Source organism: Astatotilapia calliptera, chromosome 3 (assembly GCF_900246225.1).
Source record: "Astatotilapia calliptera chromosome 3, fAstCal1.2, whole genome shotgun sequence".
NCBI classification, from domain to species: domain Eukaryota; kingdom Metazoa; phylum Chordata; class Actinopteri; order Cichliformes; family Cichlidae; genus Astatotilapia; species Astatotilapia calliptera.
The window spans coordinates 34895848-34920569 of NC_039304.1; the positions used below are offsets into that span (position 1 = coordinate 34895848).

Consider the following 24722-nt stretch of genomic DNA (forward strand, 5'->3'; position numbering starts at 1 on the left):
ATTTTTTTGAAACTGTAGTCTATGTTTAAGAAAGATACACACTATGAAGCTATGAACTCCAAATTCTGTGCTAACATCGAATAATTTGTCTGAATCTGAGAAAACAGTTTACAAACACATAAAATGGTCCAGGTTTCCTGACTGCAAACATAACAGATCACAGCTGGAATTAAATGACTTTCTACGTCCTCTAAATTCCAGCCTTTGTTATTAGCTACCTGCCACCAGAATGCTGACAACAACCAGAACTCTGTTCCTTCCTGTCCTGACAGGAAACTAACCTGTTATCTATTTTTTTTTAACTCTGCCCCACACAGATTTCATGTCAACATCACTTCATCTCAGTAACAATCTGCAAATGTGTTCCTTCACAAACCCGTTATCTCGCGCTGGTGTTTATGAAAGAAAACTGCGCACTAATCCAAAATAAGACTTTGGTGAACATCCAGCCTACTTGGCACTTGAGGATATCCCCTACATTTAAAATAGCTGTGCATTAATCATTAAAGCTTAGTGGCTTTGTTAAATGTTAAACTTTTGTCTATCGCTACATTGCAGTGCCTTGTTTGCTTCAACAGAGGCTGTTGTAGCTGCACATTTGTAAGCAAGCTAATGAATGCACTGCATCTATTGTGATTTTGCTCAGAACTGCGCTACCAGCAAAGCCAAGCCCTCACAGCATGGCAGTATTCGCAGTTCTGATATAAATCTGTATATAACATTCTTCTGCTGTGTCCATGAGTCATTGTCTGTGAATGACCAGCAAAATAAAGAATCCAATTTTGGAAACAGACCTTTGATAGAAAGGGTCACAGTGCTAAACAATACAATCTTCAGGCTGCCATAATAGAGGGACAAAAACGTAACCAAAAATGTAAAAAACACAATGGTAAAGTGAGAGCATGAGTATTACTAACTTTTGTGCAACGTGAGAGCAGGAAGTCAAAATAAAAGTCAAAAAGAAAAAGAAAGAACAGCAAAATGTTGCTTTTTTTGTATTAAATCAACACATCAGCATGATGAAGCAGAGTTCATCGGCAGTTGACAAATAGTAAAAATAAAAGCCAGTCAAGTGATTCATGACGTCCTTGGGTCTTGGTGAATTTGGTCGCATGCTATGTACCATTTAATACTTTCTCCTGTATGCCTTAAACTACTTACATGAACATCCCTTACACTGCGTTAAAATACACACTATCCGTCAACTGGAAAGAATCAAGACCCGGTCACGGTAAACAGATGCTATTCTGGGATATTCTTTAACAAGACACCTCATTTTTCTAGGGTCTCATACCTGACACTGCACGCTGAAATATCTCACAACAAAAGCTTGGATGGCACACTAAAAAAAGGGGGGGAGAAGAAACTGAACTAACTGATTGTGGCTGCGGTCTTTGAAGGAGTTGTTTCTGGATGCGGGGGACGGGCCAGTAGAAGACGGACTGGTGGACGCGTCATCAGGATCTTCTGCCTCTAAACTCCGGTTGCAAGATCTAAGGAGCAGGAACAGTCGAGTCAAACAGACGGATAAAGTAAAGAACAGGAGAGACGACTGTGTCAAACACCATCGCTTTAGTCATTAAGCATGCACATACCTGATAATCTGAAGGATGTTGCTCACAGTAGCTTCCTTCTCTGGCACATGGAGCCCATCTGGGCCAGATCGAGACAAGTAATTGCGCTGGCCGCTGTAATCGGACACAAACTGGAGGCAGAAACAGCAGTGCAAGATGGATTATACTAACAGGATATCAAATATGTAATGTAGTGTCAGTTTTATCAGATCTGTGTATTTTTGCGAATGACTGCGGGTGTTTTCTGCACCTCTATCGAGTATTCCGTGTTATCAGGAGACGGTTTGAGGCTGATGATGCTTGCTGTGCCATCCAACGCTTCACTTAGCTCCTTTAGAAAAACCCCACAGAATGGCACAACCTACAGTGTATATGTGTAAGAGAAAAAAAACCCCAAAAATAAAAATTACAGTGCAGCCAAGGTCAGTGAGTTAGAGGATCAAATGTCATTGGGGTAAACATAGGCCCACCTTGCATCCTGGGATATTAAGAGCTCTGGTCACAACCTTCTTGTACTCAGAGGAGGACTCATGCTGAGCCATGGCATCCTTTAAACCTCTCATGGTCTCGATGTCTGACTGGTCCATAAACTGCCACATCTTCAGCACCTTACGAGATCTGAAGGGCGAAAAAAATGAAACAAAACAGAACACATTGATATTTTTGTGTGAGAACAGTGCAGATAATAAATTGCCTGTATATTCAGTAGGTGGGTGTATTTGAGTTGCGTCATTGTGTTTCTTAAAACCTGAGTCCAGCCAGGAACTCCATGACACCATTGTAGTTTCCCATGTTCCAACAGCATTTAGCGACATGGACCAGATATGAGAAAACTTCTCTTTTCTCCTCCATGGACCCTGCAGTCAGGACCAGCCACGTCACCCATGAACTCACCTGCGTGTTCAGAATTTCGCATTTCAGTATTGCCAACTGTTACAATCGTAATCAAGCACCAACAACAGCTGCACTTTATTGCGCTCTTATCTTACTTACAAAGTAAGCTGACACATAAACTGCAGAAAACCTCCCTAGTAACTCACAGCACCATCTTTGTCTGGTTATTCATCACCTTTTCCCTTGGAGTGAATAACATTTTGGCTTTAAAGAAACATTAAGTTCCAACATTGAAAATACCCAATATGGGGCTGTTTTTTTATTATTATTATTATTGGTTTAAATGGTAAATGGTAAATGGCCTGTATTTATATAGCGCTTTACTAGTCCCTAAGGACCCCAAAGCGCTTTACATATCCAGTCATCCACCCATTCACACACCCATTCACACACTGGTGATGGCAGCTACATTGTAGCCACAGCCACCCTGGGGCGCACTGACAGAGGCGAGGCTGCCGGACACTGGCGCCACCGGGCCCTCTGACCACCACCAGTAGGTATAACTTGCACTTTATTGCCTTTTGAATGCATTACAAGCAGAAAGAGTTTGAAACATTTGCATTTTTAAAAATATGTATAAACCTCATAGGAAGTGGAAAATAAACAGGTTATTTTCTACTCTATTTTCTACTATATACAATTTGTCTGTAACTTATACGCCCCTAATGTTTTGGAATTATTATTGGAAAGGCTTGTAATGCCTCCATAGTTGGTGTGATTACAGCTGGAGACACATATTCCCACTGGCGTTGGGTAAAGGAGGGCATGTGGCATAAAACTCCACCAATTCAAATATATTAAAGGACCTGTTTTGGTGACCCCTTGTAGCAGGGGAGCGGCCGGAAGTATATATTAGAAATGCTGTTACTGTACTAGCACAATATTTCTTAGTGGAATATCCATATAACAGGTGACATCATACTAAATCCCTGGATAACTTTTTAAGTGTGCTGGTGTGCTGTTACAAGACTGGTATTAGGTATGATAAAACATGGGGGACACGGGACGACATCCAAAGGCACCTAAAATTCTTGAAAGTGTACGGTCATGTCTGCGCTCATGAATTCTGCTCTGGAAACTTGTGCCTAATGTGGCAACGTATGCACAGGACTGCACCAGCTAGCCTCACACTTTCACCCCGACACCTCTCCACACATGCACACACATAAAAAAGAATGAGATCGGATATCTATCAGCTGCGCTGCGTCTCTACACTGACTGACCTCAAGCACAAGCAAAAGACATGACGGCAACAGCAGATATGCATCAGGCTCGACCTCTCTGTATGAGCACAGGTACACAACACAGGAAAAGATCAGATTTCAATCTGGCCTGTTTTAACTATCTGGTGTCTTTTTCTCTTTGTATTAGCGCCCCGTGAATGCATTGGCACACAATAAAAACAAAAACGCACTCACACTGAAACTCTTTAATCCACTTGGAGGTGGTAAAAACATCCCCCTGACCCAGAGATCTATTACTGGGTTACGTAAGGATCAGTAAAGCCCACCAACATCTGACCTGACAGGGACTAAATAAAGTCACACACACACACACACACACACACAGGAACTATTCTTCCTATTGTTTCCATTTCCATACTGCCTGATGAAAAACTGTTAAAATGTTCCAAAAATGTTTCTCATACACTCCCCATACCTGTCCATGAACTATAGCACAAACAAGCGCAGAAATCAGACACATGCATTATTAGATTTTCTTGTCTTTGACACTAAAATTAAAGCCCCCAGCCATAAGGTCATTGGCCCATTGGACACTTTATGTTCCCCAAACCAAACTGAACGAGCCTATCAAGGTTCATCTTCGGAAGACTTACTGCAATTAAATAAACAGCGCTTTTAATAGGCTGATTTTATTAGAGAGTCAGAAATTCCTCTGACATTTGTAATCACTGTCAGCCTGATCAGATACAGGGAATCAGTTACAGAAATTCCCTCCTGGGGCTTTCGAGGTTTACATGTTAACTTTTCAGTGGAGCAGAAGCTCGTTCTGCAATCTACTGTATTTGGTTACCGAAAAACAACACTGCAGCCCTCCAGTCTCTTATCTGCTACTCCCCTGCTCTTTGCGTGCCACGCATGAAAATCTTGTATCATGCACTTTCAGCATTATGACATAATGCGAAGCCATGTCAGCATCGGGGTTTTAGTTACACTCACCATCTAAATCATTCTGTCCATCTGCAAAGTGGTTTTTTGCACTTCCACACATCAAGGGATCGCACTGAGTTGGCATCTTTTCAGGTATTCCAGATAGCAAAAGTACGTATGCAGTGTTGTGCATGACGACAAGCAGGACAGGATGTGAGGATATATATGTACAAATGTACACAGAGCATATAATGGAACAGGAAAGCAGCAAAGGGTAAATATGAGATGATACAAGAATACAGCAACTTCCCATAGAAGCATGAAAAGGCAGTTTTGAAGAGCATTCTGATAGAATTGCAGACACACACTCACATCCAAATTTGGATCTGGCTATATGATCCCCCCCTCTTTGATCTTTGTCTGTGTGTCCACCTGTCTGTCCTGTTGTCTGTCTGTCGCCATTTGTGCTTGTGGTATTAGTTCATCTGTGAGGGTCAGTTTCTCCTTGATACACGAATTACATAATGGAAAATAACAGAGAACCATTACAAACTCGAGCACACACTGGTCCCGTCAAAGCTAAACACTTTGGAGGCCCAAACTGCTCACAACTCCCTGCTTCCCAATGTTTTTCTCAATCCTGTTTAACTGATTAATGTTTCACTCCCACACATGCCTTAAAAATGAACTCTATCAAAAAAGTCTTGTCTTACAAGTGGGGAAATAAACTTCTTAATTAGTTACCATCTCAAAAACAGTGGATCCAGTCAGTGACATGAAACGTTTGTGAACTATTTATCAGGGAAAATAAAAATAATAGTCAGGTGAATTAACTAGTAATAATTTAACCTTGAAATATATTCCACAGTTCAAAAATGAAAGGTAAAACCCAACCTGACACAATTAAAGGCAGCTGAAGGAGAGATTCAGTGCTGTCAATATGACTCTCGTTCCACTGTGACCATATATGGCAACACTGCACATTTGGAAAACTGTCTTTCGTGCTTCTCCTCTGGCTGACTTAAATGAAAACCAGCTGATGCGAAGAGGCATGCGACCTAAACATGACATAATCATCTCCAATCAATCTCTCTAGCACTTTCTCTTTCGCAGCAGTGGATTTGTGCATTTTCAAAGTCATTCGCCGTGAACGAGGCGAGGCTCGGGGGGTGTAACTTAAGCCAGTGAACATGGTCGTGAGTGAGTTGCGCTCATGATAGGTCCGTATAACTCGCACAGCAAATAAGAGAAAAATTGCCATTTAAATTTTTATGTTACTGCAAGAACTGCATTTCAATGCCACTTAATCATCAAAGGACAACTAACTTATTAACTGAAAAGTGCTCTCTTAAGATGAAAACTATCTCCATATGGTTCCTTTGGCACAACTTCATTAAATGTATCTGCGTAAGATGTGAGAGTCTCCTGAATGCACTACACATGTCTGTGTATATAAAAAGTCGCTCAAGGCTTTTAATTGTTAAGCTACATTTGTGCAGTGTCAGTGCTTCTACCCAGTCTGAAATCCTGCTGTAAACCCTGAGCTGCGGAGAACTAGACAGGCTGTGTAACATCCTTGTGTAACTACATTCACATGTGTGCTAAAAGATTCGTGGAGTGCAGACAAAGTAGAAAGAAAGCCCCACCCACCTCGTTGAATCGCGCCACCAGTTCCTCCACGGCGTTACTTCGCTGAGTGGGCGTGGCGGGCGCTGACAGTGAAGCCTTGAGGTTTGGATGGCGTTTAGTTTGACACTCTGGACTGCCCAGGTCTCGGGTGAGGAAATAGAGGTAGTCCAAAGGGAAGACCTGCAGACAGACAGCACGCTCTCAATCAATGGCTGGGATTGTTGTGTCATTACAGACACTACTTACCACCACCTACTATTCTCCTCATCCAACTTCTTTGCTAAACCTCCCCACAATAAAACACAGCTGTACAATTTCAAATAAATTGTAAGGATCATATTGACAGCTGTAATTGCACGTTCCTGCCTCTGCTTTCCCCCTCATGTATATTTTATATAAATTCTCTTATACCTGCTGGTAAAGCTGCTGCTCTTGCTCTGTGAGGATGCAGGCGATCTCCTCGGGGAACTGAACAAGGTGGCGCAGCTCTGCCAGCTCCTTACTGATCCCGCTTACACTGGGAGGAAGAGTGCTGCTGCTGGTCATGCTGCTGGCCAGCTGACGCTCTGCGTGCACAGATAAAGACAAGAAAAGATTTAGTCAGGTTATACATCAGCATCTATGCTCAACAATTCTAAGTAAAAGGAAGCCGTCAGAAATGAGAGCAAAGCAGAGACCATGCATGCACGCACCAGTTAAAAGCAGGTATCACAGGAATGAGGGAGAGAGGAGGGATTAACAGTGAAACATTATCTTAACAGATACTTAACTTTCACTATAAAAGTTTAAAAGCCTTGTTTTTCTGGCTTTCTTGTGCATGCCCCAAGTCTTATGATCCATCACTGCCAGTAAACTATACACTCTCTATTCCTCCATCCACTGAGAGAAGCTCCACTTCACCCACGGGAAGTAAACACCACTGATCACCTGCCAGATCCTATGTTTGGATTTCAGTTAGGCCCATTAGTCTGTCTGTTTACACATATACGCACACACACACACAAAACCTGTCCTCATCTCTGCTAACAAAGGACTAATGGACAGTTCCTACAATGGCGCAGGAGCTACCAGGTAGACATTCTGTACATTGTTGGGATGGATGCCACATAAACAGAACTTTCTCACTGCAAGAGCTCAGTCAGGAAACACTCTTTGAGAAGTTTCACCTGTGTTCAGCTATAAAACAGTTATTTTAGTCATTGGGAAAACCTAACCTTCCCAAGCCTCCATACTCCTACAAGTGGAGACAAATATCTATAACATTCAGACAAAAGCAAGGAGATGTCACCAATATCTCTATGGTTAAGGATGTTGGGAGGAAGATGTTGGAGTGAAATGTCTGCCACAGAATCAGCTTCATGTGTTGAATTAATGGGAATTAGATTGCCGACAGTAAAACCTCGTGAAATCCAAGGAGACGTACTTGAAATAAAATGAACAGCAGGAGTTAGACAGACTCTCTGGTCATTGTCAACTGTCATACACAGAAACCTTCCAACCCCCTCCCACAGTCACACTGATACAACACCGCGGATGCATACAGAAGCAGACGCACACTTAAAGGTCGTCCTTGGTAACCCTTGAGATGTGCAACAGGTAGGCATGGCAACAGCAGCGGCTGCTCCACAGGAACAAAACTTGCTTATTTACACAGTTTGATTTGTGGATCCGGTCTCACAGCTTGTGTAATGAACTCACGGTGTGTGTGTGTGTGTGTGTGTGTGTGTGTGTGTGTGTGTGTGTGTGTGTGTGTGTGTGTGTGTATTTGTAGGATAAGAAGACGGACACACTAAGCATAGGAGACAAGGAGGAAGGAAGGGAAGCAGGAAGAAAGGATAAATAATTTAACCGATAAAATAAAAAGTAGGGAAGCAGGAAAATATCAGCTAAGGAGGAAAAAAAATACTTTGCATAAGAAATAAAACAGTACGATAGAGGAAACAGAGGGAAAAATTAACAAAGCAAATGAAAGAAGACAGATAGGAAGGAAGGAATCAGTAAAAATAGCTGGAAATTCTATAGTTTACATTGTAGAGCAAGTTGTAGCCATTTATCACAGTTAGAGAGACAGCAGAAACCACTTAATCCTTTAAATGTCCTACGGAGAGACAGAACTGCAAGTTACAGGTCTGAGCACATTTTTCAACGACACTTGTGCATTTAATGAATCACAATAGAAATAATTTGACAGGTGAAAAAGAGAAATGTGGCTTGAAGAGTCTGCTTACATAGATAGATTACGTAGAATAAATATTATCCCATTTTTAACATGCCATTTCACACAAATGCTGTGAAACAAAACCATTTTAACTTGCATAAAAAGATCAGAAACTGAAAAGGCTGAATCGAATAACATAAAGTCGATGCTCTTCTTGTTGCCTTGTACAGATGCGCTAAAATACAGATACTTGTATAAGCTCCATCAGAATGAACTAACTGTAAACATCAGTTCCATTAGGTGACTTTAAAACAGTTAATTTGTGTTAAATAATTAAAATGACAGTGATAGTTTTTCTCATATAGATGATCAATCTCCACAATTCTACCCCAGAAGTGTTATTGCAAGCAAGCCTTGTGAAGTGGAAATTGAGACACCTCCTCAAATTAGCTATATGAATTTCATGACCATGCAGTGTTCTCAATCATTCATTTATTCATCCCTTTAAACAAGACAACACACAGATGGACGAAGCTGTCAGCCAAGGGAGTGAAGGGAAAACAAAAAAGGTCTTAAGAGATTCTGCAGAAATAATGAAATGCAAATGTGCATTAAAATAAAAAGAAACATCCAAACCGTAAAGAGGTGACAATCTATGTTTTCTGTCAAAGTAAATGGTAACATTTAATTAGCTTGCTTCGGGCACGCTATCTTTGAATTCTTCAGGCCAAGCTGCACACATACTGTACTATGTCAACAGTGACAAAAAAATAAACAACCGCACGGAGCACTTACTCAATGGAAGAAGGCTGTGGATTAGATTGGACTGAGGAAAATAGGGCGCTTACAAATTACACATCGTAATCGTTCGTTTGAGCAACACTGACGGGTAAAACTGAACATGCATCAAGAGATCGAAAGAGCACGAACACGGACTAAATGACCATGATGTCCCTGTGCATTTTATGCATGAGCTTCCTCATCTATAATGCATGCGGAATATAAATATGTGTGAGTGTGTGTGTTTGCATTCTAAATACAGCTGTGGATCAAGTGCATGGTCTGAACATCCTTTTTATGGTTAAACCTCTGTTTTAACAAACAGCATGCCACTGAGAGCTGGGAAATGACAATGTTTAAAGTGCAGATTTTCCTTCTTGTGTTTATTTTCTCGATATCTTCATTCTAGATTTGTCTTCTGTTTTAAGGTATCAGGTTTATCTGACTTGTTTTATTTACATTTTGATTTTGATTCACATTTCCGTACTGTGAAATAATTTTGTTCTTGTCTGTCCCATAACGTGAACAGCACCTCAATCAGCTGTGGCCCTTTTAAAACATGCTCTATAAATATTGGACTTGAGTTTGTTTTAGATAGATCAATAAGTCAGTTTTATTACACTTTTAAATTTAAAATGAACACTTTAAACTTTAGTTACTTTTGCCACATTATTGAATTATTTCAGTTGTGATCATCACTTCAGCAGTCTTATCAACCAGCACTGATTGATTACATGCAGTGAGCATATGCTTTGAGAGCTTCACCCTAATGCAAACTGAAGCAACGCGAGGAAACTTTTGTCCAAATGATCAATCAACATGAAACGAAACGGGAGAAGCATTTCTTGAGTGAATCACATTTATTTATACTAACCAAACAAGATGAACCTTGAACATGATTGTTGACTTGCCAGCCATGTGCATGCACACACACTGCATGTACTGTTCTCAGAAGTACGTTTAGAGCTGATGACAACGTCTCCGTGTGCCCTACATACTTGAGCAAGCAGGTGCAGCACAAACAGCTTCGGTCTAAGGTCTAAGGCGGTTTGTGTTGCACAAACGTGTCCTATAAATATATCACCAATATCTTGTGAAACATGCTATTTTTTAAGTACTGTGTTAAAGTCTTGAGTTGCCCCTCTTTTAAAAATAAATAAATAAATATCTTGCTTCTCAAGATCCAGACTTTGTTTGTTTGTTTTTAATGGTCTTGATTAATAATTCTCCTGACTGTCTGAAGGTCTTTTAAAGTTTTTGCGATTTTTACTACAGTACAGCACTTGCCCCTGATCATTTTTATAGAATTTTTTTTTGTTTATTTCTTATTGTTTGTTAAGCCAAAGTACTTAAAGAACCAACTTTAAGTAGTTTCCTTAAGCATTTGCACCATGAGGTTAAAACGTGTCATAGCTTAGCAAGGTCTGCAGTGTGTCCTTAAAAATATTTGCGGAAACTGGAAAAGCAGAGGACAAAAGAAGCAGCAGGCATGAGAAAAAACATACAAAAACAGCATCAACAGCAGCTGAACAGTATCTGAAAGTCATGTCCAAAGCCACATCAGAATGAAAGAGCGGCTGTCGAGAAGCCATTCTTAAGGAAGAGAACCTGGGAGAAAAGGTCAAAGTATGCCATATTATACAAGAACTGGACTAAAAATCACTTCCAACAGTCCTGATGGTGTAATGAATTCAAATATGAAATGTTTGTTCAAATAGCCAAACAGTAATTGTCAGTGAGTGTCTACAACCATCTGTAAAACATGGAGGAACAGCTACTGGTTCAATTTTGAAAATTGAAATAACAAATTAGAAAGGAAAAAGAAAAACAGTCCGATTTCGATCCACCATTCAATACTATGTAGAAAGCATCTGAATTGACTATAATCCCAAACAAAATGGCAATGCAATGAAAGCATATACGGATTCAGTAAAAACACAAACACAGTGGAACATTATTAGTCATGGATTGGCCTCCCCAGAGTTCATACCTCAACATTATCGAAGCATTGTGGGATCATCTTGGCAGAGAACGGATCAAAAGGCAGCCAACATCCAAAGAAGAGCTTTGAATGTCCTTCAAGAATCCTGGAGAATTATTCCCGAAGACTACTTATAGAAATTAAACGAACTTTGCCTCAGAGAGTTCAGGCTGTGTTGAAGAATAAAGGTGCTCGTGCCAAATATTGACGTTCAAGCTCGTTAGAACTGTACAACTGTATTACCATGTTTGTTTGCACAAGTTTAAATAAACCGTTGGTCCAATTGCCCATCTCTTGGCAAAACATAAAGAAATGCAGAGTAGCTCTTTTCACTTTTTGCACAGTGCTCTATCTGCGAGAAATTTTAAACTCGTGGTCTTTGGCTCAATTAATGGCTTACCAGACCTTCAGTCCATTGTATGACCCGAGATATTCCCCTGCGTTTGCATATACACATTCACACTAGAAAATCAACAAGCAGTAGTACACAGCAGTAGAGCACAAACTAACACTTGCACAGCAGCAAACATAAACACTCAAGAATAAACAGTGCACGTACTTGGAATTCACAACTGCAGTAACATTCACAGACACGCAGCAGCAGCAGCAGCAGCAGCGAACACTGATCTGTCTGACTGCTGGCTTATCAGGGAGTATACCACTGGGTTCAGATATTAACTCGCTTACACACAAAGAACGAGCTGCAGATGTAAGTGTAACATTCAGTGAGGACTAGGAAAAAAACAAAAACAAAGGTGAAGTTCAAGCTAATCAAGCAAACAGTTCCATAAAGTTACTGTCTTAACTGTTGCTGCTTATTAAAACTGTCGTCCATATAGGAGGTAATTGAGTTACATTGTCATGTGAATACAGTCCATTTTTTTAAACACTGAGAAGCATCACAACTGAGAAAAACAAACCTCTGACTAAGTTATAAAGATATAAGAAGTGTTTACTTTAAGGATCAATTCAATGTGAAGTAACCCAGATTTCTGCAGCTTCTCATACGTCAAAACGCAAAATACTTTCTCAAAGACAGTCTTCAAACATCGTCAAATGTTTAAATAACAAAATGACTTTTTAAAAATTTGAAATCAGCGTTTTCTACTGCCCCCTGCCTCAATTTTGTTACAATAAGCAACAACAGTTGATCATCATCACACTTTAAATTTAAGTCTTAAGTCTTCTTATACAAGATTTGTGTTTAGTGACATACACATTCACTTTATCATTAAACAACTTAAAATGACATATATAAATGAAGACATCTCTTTGAACAGCTTTGAACCTCACACAATAAAACCACAAGACCGTTGCATTGCTGAAAGTGTATGTCTGCATTCTGCACCAATTAGAAAGCAAGAACAGAAGTAGTAATACCAGCCACAGAGTCTATGAGACTCTCCAGGTTTTAAAATGACTAATAATGAAACTTAAATAACTAAGTAACGTAATAAAGAAACACGTCCGTTGGTGACATGTTGTCAGCCACGATATAATACAATGAAGCATGAAAAGTCAGCGGTAAATCACCACGTTCTCTCTGTCAACAACTGAAAGAAGACGGAGGACACAAAGCACATGCAAAACTGCATTTTCACTGTGCTCCACTGAGTCACTGAAACCAGCAGAAAGCCACAATTTCATTTCTTAACTGTGTGAAGACACTGCTCTGCACTGAAACTCACATTTCCACTACTCACTGATCATCTTGAAGTCCATTCTGTGAGAGTGCTTCACGGTTGCTAGCTACAGCTGGCCACGCTGCCTCCCACACTGACAGCTCAGTGCCGGGCTGACCGAGGTACACTCGTCCACATTTGAGCCGCCAGTCCCGTCTCTCCTGCAGCTGCCTGTGTGCTCTCTCTCTCTCTCTCTCTCTCTCACTCTCTCTCTCACTTTCTCTCTCACCTACTCCATTTCTAACTTGACCTCTCTCTAACTAACGCTTTATCTTTCTCTTCCTCTCAACTTTCTTTCAGTCACTCAGCTTCACTGCGTGTCCTCATCACCAAAGCGGTCTTTCTTCGATGTCTCCTGACTACATGCACTTCTCTTTTCCTCTCACTCTCTCGCTTGCGCTCTCTCTTATTACACACAATCTCTGTTTCTCTGTGTCTCCCACCCCCTCTTCAACAACACTATACATAGTTCTCAGCCATGCGCTACAGTCAGACCCAGCATACTATCCCACTACTCTGTCATAAATCACACACATATATAGATCATTAAAAACTTTGGAAATCTACACAGCTGTGCTCCCTTTTATGTCCTTTACAACTTTATTACGTGAAATTACTTCACTTTTGTTGCATTAATCATCAGGTATAAAAGAAATAAATAGCCAATTTACCCCCAGTCCCAAAAACGAAGCAGTATTTTTAAGCTTTACTAGTGAAAAAACATAATGACTGTGCGTATATCATGTCACAATAGGAATGTCAATGTATATTTAGTTGAAATGGGCATACGAACAATACGTGTTTTTGTAATCCCTGAGAGTTTCCTTTTGATTCGCCACCACATCTGCTGTCAATGGGTCTTAAAAGCAACACAATGTACAATGACAACAGAGTGGAAGAAAGAAAATGAAAGAAATAAGGAGAAAGAAACACCAACATTGAGCTAGAAGGATGGCAGCCTGTAAACTAAAGCCACTTACTTCCTTCTGAGCAGTACAATGCAGGAAATGATCTCAAGAAAATCACTTTAAACAACCCCCACTTAGAGTTGACATAAATATGGCTAAATCCCACTGGTCTTCAGTTGAGGGGTTTTTTTTTAGTCTGGATGCTTTAAGAGGAAAAAGGCCCGCAGACGTAAACATTTAGTGCCAGGATTACACATACACTATTTGAAGAGTTACACCTCCTTCACAGTCCTGAAGGATCGCACATTTGAGGGCCCCGAAAAGCGCTATATAAATGCAATCCATCATTATTATTATTATTATTTAAGCAGAGAGTGTGTATATGTAAGGAATATATTTTGTTTTGACTCTACTTACACAACCTGCTAGCATTAAGAGGAGGAATAAATACATCAGTCTTCACCAGACTACTGATTTAACACAGCCATGCTAATGTGTAAACGTATTCAAATATTATATCTAAATCTAGAAGCTGCAAAAGACAAGTATATACTTGAAGCCCACTAATAAAGCAACACATAATAATAAAGGTTAATGACAGAACTTTTATCGCTGCAAACCCAAGCTGTGAGCATCAATCGAGCGTTAAATAATAAGATAATTTGGCACAAGCCTGTTTTCTGGAATTACAAATCTTGTGTTAGCCGGCTGACTCGCTAAGGCAACACTTCAGTCGAGCCCGTGGAGAAGCATTCTTAAACAATGCAGGAAAAAAAGAAAACGGGGCTAAAGTGAGGCTGGAGTTGTGTAAGCGAGTTATCTGCTGAATCAGGATGTGAGAATGAAACTGACTCATCTGCGAGCGCGGGTTTGGTGAAGAAAAGCACCTTGCAATTGGTAGCTCAGTGGTTTTCAAATACTCTTGTCAATTGTTGTTTTATTTTGTCATTTTTTAAAGCAATTGCACTCGCAACATGCAATCTATGCATGAATGCCTAATCAAAGTCAAAGCTCTTGTTCAATTATTAGCATTTTACACCTGCTTTTGAAGCGGAATGAGAAATTCTCATTAAATTTCTGCCTTTCTACCTCACTTAAATCTCTCCATAGACTCCAGAGTTGCACATCCTACATTTGTTGTAATCTGAAGCAGACCTAAAATGGTACACAAATAAAGTAACATTTTAGCTCGTAGTGCAGGTTAGCTCCAGAATGTTGTGAGATCCTTTGCAGAACACACAAAGATTTAAAATATCTTTGCATGTTCTGTATGCAAACAAACAAACAAACAAACACAATGTATACAGAAGCACATAATCACATATGTGCATTTTCATATATCAAACATGAACAACGCTTGGCATCAACCAAATGTTGATGCAACAGAAAAATATAACGCATTTATACAAATATATGTATGAGGAACGAGAAAAACCCTTTCATTTCTTTAGAGCGACAGGGCAGTAAAGAAGCCTTCCACAAACACACCACCTTTCAGAACTCATAGGAAAACTAAGAATAGACCAAGGCCAGTCCAGCAATAATCTTTGGGGTGGCTGTAGCTCAGGTGGCAGAGCAGGTCAGCCACTAATCAGAAGGTCGGTGGTTCGATCCCAGGCTGCCTCCTGGCTGCATGCCAAATATCAAGGTGGTGGTCAGAGGGCCCGGTGGCGCCAGTGTCCGGCAGCTTCGCCTCTGTCAGTGCGCCCCAGGGCAGCTGTGGCTACAATGTAGCTTACCATCACGAATGGGTGAATGACTGAATGTAGTGTAAAGCGCTTTGGGGTCCTTAGGGACTGAGTAAAACAAATGCAGGCCATTTAGAGCGTTTGTAGCAGAGACGCAGAACAAGTTTCAAAATAAATAATCTGTATTGATCCTATCCAATCCTAAAATTGTCATGTGCATATAGTCTGAATACACTAGGAACAGCAAACTTCTCATAATCTCTGTCTTTATATCATCAAGTATGAGAGCCATACTCTAAATATAAATATATACAGTGGACACACAATGTGCACAAGAAATGAATTAAGGAAATAATCTGGTAATAAATCTGTAAATATGTCTGCATATGTACTATTTACTTTACTAGTTACTTTAACAGCTACATAACTTTGATTGTAAAGCTTTGAAAAAACATAAAGACCAGAATCAGGTTAGAGCACTGAAGAGAGGAACAATACCAAAAATGGTAAGAAAGCAATAACAACACCAACACTATCCAAGTTTGAAACTTAATGCAGAGCTTGCCCAAACTCGGGATAATAAAATGTCTTTTATGACATCAGATAATCACTTTAGCCTTCACGTCTTTAAACCTGTGCCCTGACAAAATGTCAGCTGGGGGAGTCAATGCCTTACCCAAGGCCAATTTTACAGTAATAAAGACCACTTCTGACTTTTCAATTCAGCACTCCTTACTTCTAGGCTCGTAAGTGCTTCAGAGCTTTTAAAAGAGGAAAACTACAGCATGTGTTTGTTACAGGGATATCATAGTCTCTGAACTAAAAATAAACTAAATATAAAATCATTCAAATTAGATTCAATAAATATATTACATCACAATAGCAACACATGCCTATTTAAAAGCACAATAACATGGCTATGGGTAACTAACTTTGTTGCTTGATAACAAATTCTACAAGTTTTGACGGGCTGCTATGTGTGCGCGCGTGTCTGGCTCAATTCTGTTTCCTGTAACACCCATTAGAACAGAACAGTGTGTCACGTTAAAGATATGCACTGTGTAAGCGTGCGTCTGTGTGCGATTGTGTGTTGCCTCAAAAAAGCTGGCCTGACAAAAACAAATGCTTTATAATTATTAACACGACCGAGAGCAAATCAAAAAGAAAGAAACAGAAAAATGTGTTTGCATACTTGTGTGTGCATCTGAGTGTGTGTGTCTCCTTGATCCTGTCAGAGACAGCCTGTCCGCTGTCTCACTGCCAGTGGAAATTAATGACAGTATTGGCTTACATTTAAGTCATACGTAACATCTCTACAGAGAAGGTAGACAGACAGCTGAACAACGGACCGACAACCTGACTGGTTGGACAATGAAGTCATGTGGAGACTGAGGAAAAAGGGCAGTGAGAGTGAGAAAAAGAGGTGAAACGCAATATGCATGATAGAATTTAGCTTATTGTCTTATCTTCTCACAACTGACATTTTAATTTACTCCTCAAAGCATTTAAGTGGCAGAGCTTGATGATCCTCTGCTGCATAAAAAGCTGGAATGTAAGTCTATCATGCTGTGATTCCGAAGCTTTTCTGGGGAGCGGCGCAAGCATGTTTGAAGTGCATATCGCCTCTTTTCAGATAACCTGATGTGTGTGTAATGAGTGTTGTGTAGACTCTGTGATGTCTGGAAGTTTTTCCTTCCTTCTTAAACCACTTGAGCACGAGTGTATCTAAATTAGAGAATAGAAGGGAAAGGGGGAGACGGTGAGGGCTATGTGAATGGAGAGAACACAGCAAGGCAAATAAAAGAGAATGGAAAGAGGGAAAGGCCAACCACTGGGATCAGCTACAGACCCCAACATACCCAGATCACGCTGTGGATAAGGAATCATGTGGGAAAAGTGCAGAGAGGAGGAAAACGAGGGGAGCAATAGACCACAGGGGAATAATGAGAATCCCAGAAGTTCCCGCTTCACTTGGGATCCAATTTGTGCACCTCTGTTTATTATCTTATGAGCAGAAATAAGAGCAAATTATCCTATAATGTTGAGACAGGTGTCAAATTAATGGAAATCTTAACAGAAAGTGTCTTAGTAAGGTGTTAGACCACCACATTCTGCCAGAACAGCTTCAGTGTGCACTGGAATAGATCCTCCAAGTCTCAGGAGTCTCTTCCAAAGGATGCTGCCTCATTCTGTGTTTTGATGATGGTGGACAGCGCTGTCAGTCCAAAATATTCCACAGTTCTTTGTTCGCATCGAGATGATGATTGCAAATAGGATAGCATTTAGGTCACTTCATACTTCTCAAACCTTTCTATGTCGTCTCATGCTCCGTGATGCGGGCATTATAGCAGAGAGCATGTTTCACTCAGAACAAGTAGAATAAGTGGGATCAAACCATGCCAGCAAAAATGTCCTCCACAGCATAATTTATTTTTTTTTTTCCTTATAATGTGTCATCTGTCTGTGTATTTAAGATACACATACTCTATATCACATTATGTTATTTTCCCAAGATTACGTGCATGCAAACAACAGCATGAAGCCTACCTTTCAAGACAGCGTGGCTGTTGGGGCACTGGGGTAATGGGTAAAGGAGTGCCGTGCGAGCACCAAGCACGAGTGTGGCCTCTAGCAGTGCTCCAGTTAGCAGGGAACCCAACTTCGTCTTCTGGCTACAAGACCGATAAAACCTAGAAATAAAGTTTGTTTGCAACTTTAATCTAAATATCTCATGATATATCCAGTCTGTAATTTCCAGAGCATTCAGATTACATAACTGAAGGTAAAATATGTAGCATTTTGGGGATGCATGCAGCTGACAAGCAGCACCACTGTCTGTTAGCAAAACTCTTACTAGTTAATGGTTTGACCAATTAAGAACTGGAAAGTAATGGGATATTCTCTACAGCACAAGATTTTGCCCCCAATTATGTTCATACGTCTTGCATGCAGTATAATTTCACACCTAAATTCTCTTCATTTTGTAAATTGTATCATTTTGTGGACTCAGTCATTTCCCTTAGGACAAATTTTGGTTTAAACAGGACATTTCAGACAAAAGAAAACATAAATATCCAAACCTGGAGGTGTAAGATGAATGACAGTGCTGAGTTTTAATGTAGGGCTTCAGATCAAGGCTGGCTGGGCTGCTGCTGACCAAGTCCACTGGCCAGAGAGACTCCCTGAGACAGACACATCCAGGGCACAACAACAGGAGCTTTTTGGCAGGATGAATCAGGTTGATCTCCTCTCTTTCCTCCACATAGTTGTTAACCTGTAAAGGAAGCCATTACCAAAATGGTTATTTGCAAAGAACTAAAAATGGAAACACCTGTTTGTGGGAAAGAGACCTTATACATGTCCATATAATCAATATACACAAGCAATTCTAAACAGGCTTGACTTTTTCACATACAGTGCTTACCAAATTTATTAGACCAACTGTCATTGAAAACAAAAACAAAAAAAACAAGCATTTTAGAAATCTGGCAAAAATTGTTGAAATCTAAAAATTAAAATATTATTTATTTGGCAAAAAAAATAAATACATTTTATACCCAAATCATAACATTCAACTACTAAAACAATTTTTTATGTTCAGGGATCTGAGTAAATAACTATAATTTTAATCAACTATAATCAAACTCAAAAAATAATAATGTGCTTTAGTATATTTTTTCAGCTTTTTGTTAAACACTACATTTAAAAATGCATATGTAACAACATGAACTATAAGAAGTAACAGCACTGGTAATTAAGGGCAACAGTGGCATTAAACTTACATTTTTTTTAAGCACTATACATACATTACGTTGGCTTTTATTTATATAAAAGTAACTTCCATTTAAAGGTTTTGTTTTCAGGAAGTTGAACATACATAATGAGTACTATATGATCATCTTTAACAACCTTGAATACCCTTGTACGCGCTAATAGAATACACAAGATGAAACAAAAATGTATGTAATCCGGTGTAGTTGCAGTGTATTGTGTAACATTTGAATTAGAGGTCACTATCATGAGCTTCTTCGACATAGTCATTCTTAGAAGCAATTTCTCTTCAATGACAAGAAAAAAATCAAAGCTTCAAAAGAAATAATTAACTGAGAGAACTGCGATTGAGGCACAAAACAGATAGGAAGAAAGGGAGGAAAAAGACCTTGACAGAGTGAGACAGACAGATATGTGGTACATAGAAAAAGGCGAATAACAAGGAAGATGGAGAGGAGAAGGCTGGAGGCAGCTGTCAAGCTTTACTGGGTGAACATTTTGACCTTTATTTCATGCTCTTCTCAGAAAAAAATCCATCTGACTTAAAGGAAACAATTATCAAAAAAATATCGCTTGTTCCTTGTCCTTGTTTGAACCTGCACAGGGGCTCTGCTGGCACAGATTTCAGAGAAACGCTATTAAGAAAAAGATTTTGTGGCACTGTAAGCGGGCGTTCATGCTGAGGATGGATATCACAATGGGGCAAAAAAATCAATACTGGTTTTAGAGTGGGGAATGAACACAATACAAGTTTAATGAGGACATATTCCTCGAAGTGTATGATCATCAACTGCTTGATAAAAAAAAGCAAAAGGAGCAAGATTGCAGAAAAGCTAACGTCTATACAAATACTAGACACTGACTGGCACTGGTGTGGCATAATATCCACATGCACAACCGTGCATATTATATCTCAGTGGGATGGGTTTCCTGCATGGGGTGTAGGCCTAGCTGTTGTCAGATCTGGACCATCCCCAGGGAAAGGAGACATATCAGCCTGCACGTTTAGAGAGTCAGAGTCAAGAGTGAGAAACACAAAGAAGAAGGGTTACACACAAACGCGCACACGCACGCGAGTGAGCATAATTACCAAAAGCCTAAACTTTAAACAACATGTTGGAAGGAAAAAATATAAAACTGACATTAAGCATATTTGGGCTAATCGCCTCTCCCAGTTCTTTCCCTCTTCTTATCTAACATTTCTCATAAAAGACCTTCCTTTACTGGCATCTAGAGACTGTGCATGTCCACCGAACAGACATTAAGTCTACTACTTTAAAAGGGTAGTTTTTCCACAATGAACGCCATGTTTGACCTGGGCCAAGCATAGCACTCGTGCCTTTTAATATTTATTCTGCATTTTAAAAGGGGTTGAATTTGAGTTAATTAGAGCTTGATTTTTTTTTCTGTTTCCCATTAGTAATAAACATTCATGGGCAGAGAAGTTTCGCTGCTAGTAAACACTGCATGAATGCTCCAATACTGAGTATCAAAGCAACAGAAATGCCAGTGGACCAAGCAGCTGCAAATAACCCCAAAACAGAAGAAATAGAGACTACAGAATTACATCTATAAACTGTTTAGAGGTGCAACTGATTCAAGGAGTCAAAAAGAAAGTACATTATTTTGATAAGCAATTATCAAAGTGTTTTGTTTTTCTCCGATATGAGTATTTGATCTTTTTATTAGTCATAAAAAGCCTTAAATATGTTGTGGTTTTGAACGTTTCGTAAGCCATAACAAGACATTTGATTAAATCACCAAAGATGTGGCCTCATTTTCATGGATGGATTCAAGGATTTCCTTTTATTTTGTTGGATACTTTTTTCCTGGTATTCTCCTCTCCTGTAAAATATCTGGCAGTCCAAGACACTTTTGTAAAGCGACCAACTGTTTTAAGACTTTTAAATATAAGTCGCTGTAATAATGAATAACCCCCGTCTATAACAGCTTTTGAGAAAGACCAAAACAATGAATCCCAGACTAAACAATGGTCCATAAGTCTAGCAGCTCTTTTAGACACAAGAAAAAAGTCAAGGTAATCCATTATGTGGCGATCACATGGGGCAACATCAAGTCTGTTGTTCTCCTGTAACACTAACTCTTTCAAACATGTAACAAATGTTTTAGTAGCACAACAGACCTGAAAATTGGGAACTAACAAAGTAAGAAAAAGAGTGCGTACAAGCATGTACGTGTGCTAAAGTGAGCTCAACTCCAGAGGACACTGCAGGGAATCTGCTGCTGCTGCTTTTGATCGACACAAAGCAGCTGTCCTCACACACACACACACACACACACACACACACACACAAAGTCATTATCAAACTTCAGGCAAACACATGGGGAAAGAGGCTGAATTTCCAGTTAAAAGGAAACCCACCTCCTCCTTTTTTTTTTTTTTTTAGGCTAAACTCCAAAACTACAGGTCACCATATATTCAACATACACAGGCACATTTTTCTTCATATTATAGAACACTGCTGAGTTTGTCATTCAGCCAGTTAGTTGCTACTAATATAGCATTGTATCTCATGTTACACTGTGCATGTGCAAGAAATTTTAATGACTTAAGCTCAGTTTAGGGGAATTGTGAATGCCAGAAGCGGCTGCACCCACTCAGCTCCCATGGACGTAACATATTATCAGTTTGGCTGATTGTCTTTAAAGTAACTGCCTACAGTTTGGTATATGATCTGTATTTTGGACCATTCTGGACAAATCTATCGTGCTTTAAGTGCTCAGCTAGAGTAAAACTGTGCTGCATAGGAAGTATATACTGGATTTATGCTGTATCCTTTAAGCTATACAATTTAAGTTGAGTTGTAAAATCTTACATGATGTTGTTTCTCCATTCCTGGACATTTGGAAAGCGTGGACTCAAAGTCATTTGTTGCTGCCACTTACTGTATGGTGTCAACCTACCTTCTATCAGTACTGCGACCAAGGTTAGCTCCTGACAGCTGACATTTCCTTCATACCTTTCTCTTAGATAGATGATTTCCTTTTCACCTTTGAGTTCAACCGGGGCAAAATGGCATCACCGATGTGACGGTGCAGTTGTTCTATGTTCCTATGAGCATGTTTGTTTGAGCCTTGCTGACATCCATACACCTTAAACCGAGGACAGGAATCAACTGTGTGGTGCTTATAATGGTTTCAACAGCTAATTGGGCATATTAAGAAAATAAAATTACACCTGACATATAAGCTATGAGTTCAATAAAACCTACAGAGCTGAGTTTCCTATTTAGTCCCATTAGCACCCTGCTGGGTAATTTCTCTGCCTGGCAACAGCCATTTTGGGAATGGATTAGCAAGGGGCACTGCAGGGCACCACACAGACTACTGAACTTCGAGCTGGAATGCACACAGTCAAAGACACACGTATGCAAACACATGCTAAAATGCAGACACCCAAACCCATTGTGACTCATGCCCGTGCCGTAATGTATATCATGCCAGAGGCATAAAGTCATGTATGAGCATGCTGGACACCAAAGACGCTCATGCAATCCCTTTGAAATCCAAACGATCCACATCTTGAACTCTTTACTTTGATCTCTCCGACCAATCTCACATGCACACTCACAATGACACCCCCTGACCTCCATCAACAGTGTCTTTCTAGCAGTGACACCAACGTGTGCGTCCACACTCCTCTGCAAATACTTCTGTTTATATATTATTCAAAGTTTAAGTACCGAGGCTCAACACTGCTCAGCTGCCAAATGCAAAATGCCACAGAAAAGACGGCGCGACTGTATATTCCACTTGCCTTTCCACCATTTCCATATATGCACACGCAAACACACTTGAATCTGGTAATGATATCATGCAATTAAACACAAGTGTACACATGGGATTAGGCAAACCACTGTAATAGTACCATGCCCCCCCCCCAGATGCACTCTCCCACGAAGCTGACATTCAAGGAACAGAAATGCATCATTCTGTCTTAAATCTACTTTTAGAAGCATCCTGGAGGGTCTAGGTTAGTTGAGGTTACTGGTTGTATTTTCCAATACAATTAATGCTTTGCAGGAAGGAAGAAAAATGTAGGTGTGTGTTTACAATGACAGTTTCTTGCAAACACGACAGATTTCATGACTGATAGATGCATAAAAACAAGCTAATTAGTCCTTCAAGGTATTCAACCTGAAACCGGAATTTTCAGTTCATTCTATTATCTTATGTGGATTATATTTGCTTGATTAATAAATAATATCAAAATTAGAACCTACCCTTTTCTACATTAAAGATTAGCATGAATACATTGTATTTCTTCGCCTTCAAGAAGACCCTAACATATTTAAGGCTTCTCTTTCATTTCATATTAAAGCAACCCTGAGTTCTTAAACTGCTTAACAAAAAGTTCCCAAAGCATAAATTAGAAGCTATTTATTCTTTTCATCCAAGTAAAACTTTACTCAGAGTTTGTGCCTTGAAACACAAGGACCAAAGAGCACAACATACAAATAAATTATATAGTAGAGTATGAAGAAAAAGCACTGTAGCTGAAAACATTTTTTTTTTCTTCGAACTGCCAAAAACTGACTTCTCCAAGCATAGAAATGAACTCTGTAATTCTCTGAATATCCACAACATCATTCTTGAAATACTACAAATTACTAGAAGTTTTACATGCAGCACAGCCTAATCTTTCAAAACTCAATCACATGATTTTGGACTGTGTGTTTGCTTTAATGCGGCGAAAGTGAAGCCGACGAAGCTGGAACACGTGAAAACCTGCCCACCCAACACGACGAGAACATTTAAATCAACTGGGCCTCGTCTATTTGAAAGCAAGGTGAGGGGCGAGTTATGGACAGCAGCTCTTCTATCTCAGCACAGGGACACTCTAACCCCACCCTCCCCAGGAAAAGTATAAACCAAATCAAAGGACATAAACCAAGCAAACCCAAACATGCCAAGAAGATGTCCCGCCACTCGGGCTGAACATGTGATAAGGTGCAAACGTGTTTCTTACTCTCCAATCACCGGTGCAGATTTATATGTATGCACATATCACGCCATCCTCTTTATCCCGGCAACCTCTAATCCTGGTTTGTATCACTAAGAAACTCTCCGAACTGTCCTGCTCTGTTCTAACCTTTCCTGCCATTACTGTCTCCAGAAGGTAATGTTTGCTTTCCTGCACCCTGAGCCTGGACAGTCTCACTACTGACTGAGCGCCGTGCTCATTTGCGTCTACGTTTATGTCTCATTTTTTAATGTATTTATAGTTACACTGCTATGCATTAAATGAAAAATGCAGGCTCTATAAAATGTTAATGTTCATTTGCGAAAATAACCAAACATTCAAGTGTGAACGACACACCTCTCTTGCAAATTGAAGTAACTGATTTTCAGCAGGTCTTCCTTCCTCAACACTTCAAGCCCTGGTATACTTTCAAGCACTCTTACACATAAAGTGTGTTTATTTCAGTGACGTTCAAGGACACTGGGGATCATGCCCAACACCGTCGGATTTCCTGAAGTGGCATCTGTTTCTCAGTCTCGTCTTTTTTTCTTGCTCACGCTCC

The 24722-nt window shown here is 39.9% G+C and overlaps 1 protein-coding gene across 9 annotated transcripts in view; it reads right to left on the reverse strand.

The window, feature by feature from the left end:
- Positions 1–24722, reverse strand: part of plce1 (phospholipase C, epsilon 1) — a 78908-nt gene that overhangs the window by 23147 nt on the left and 31039 nt on the right. For 8 of the 9 annotated variants that reach the window (XM_026163075.1, XM_026163072.1, XM_026163074.1 and 5 more), the window contains 9 exons: positions 18486–18679; positions 17953–18095; positions 6620–6774; positions 6230–6388; positions 2323–2468; positions 2045–2192; positions 1825–1935; positions 1596–1705; positions 1377–1493 (listed from right to left, as the gene is read on the reverse strand). In XM_026163075.1, the coding sequence (XP_026018860.1) occupies positions 1377–1493; positions 1596–1705; positions 1825–1935; positions 2045–2192; positions 2323–2468; positions 6230–6388; positions 6620–6774; positions 17953–18095; positions 18486–18679 (1283 nt within the window). Of the gene's footprint in view, positions 1–1376; positions 1494–1595; positions 1706–1824; positions 1936–2044; positions 2193–2322; positions 2469–6229; positions 6389–6619; positions 6775–12830; positions 13386–17952; positions 18096–18485; positions 18680–24722 lie in introns of those variants that run through there. The other variant, XM_026163080.1, reaches the window with a different exon arrangement.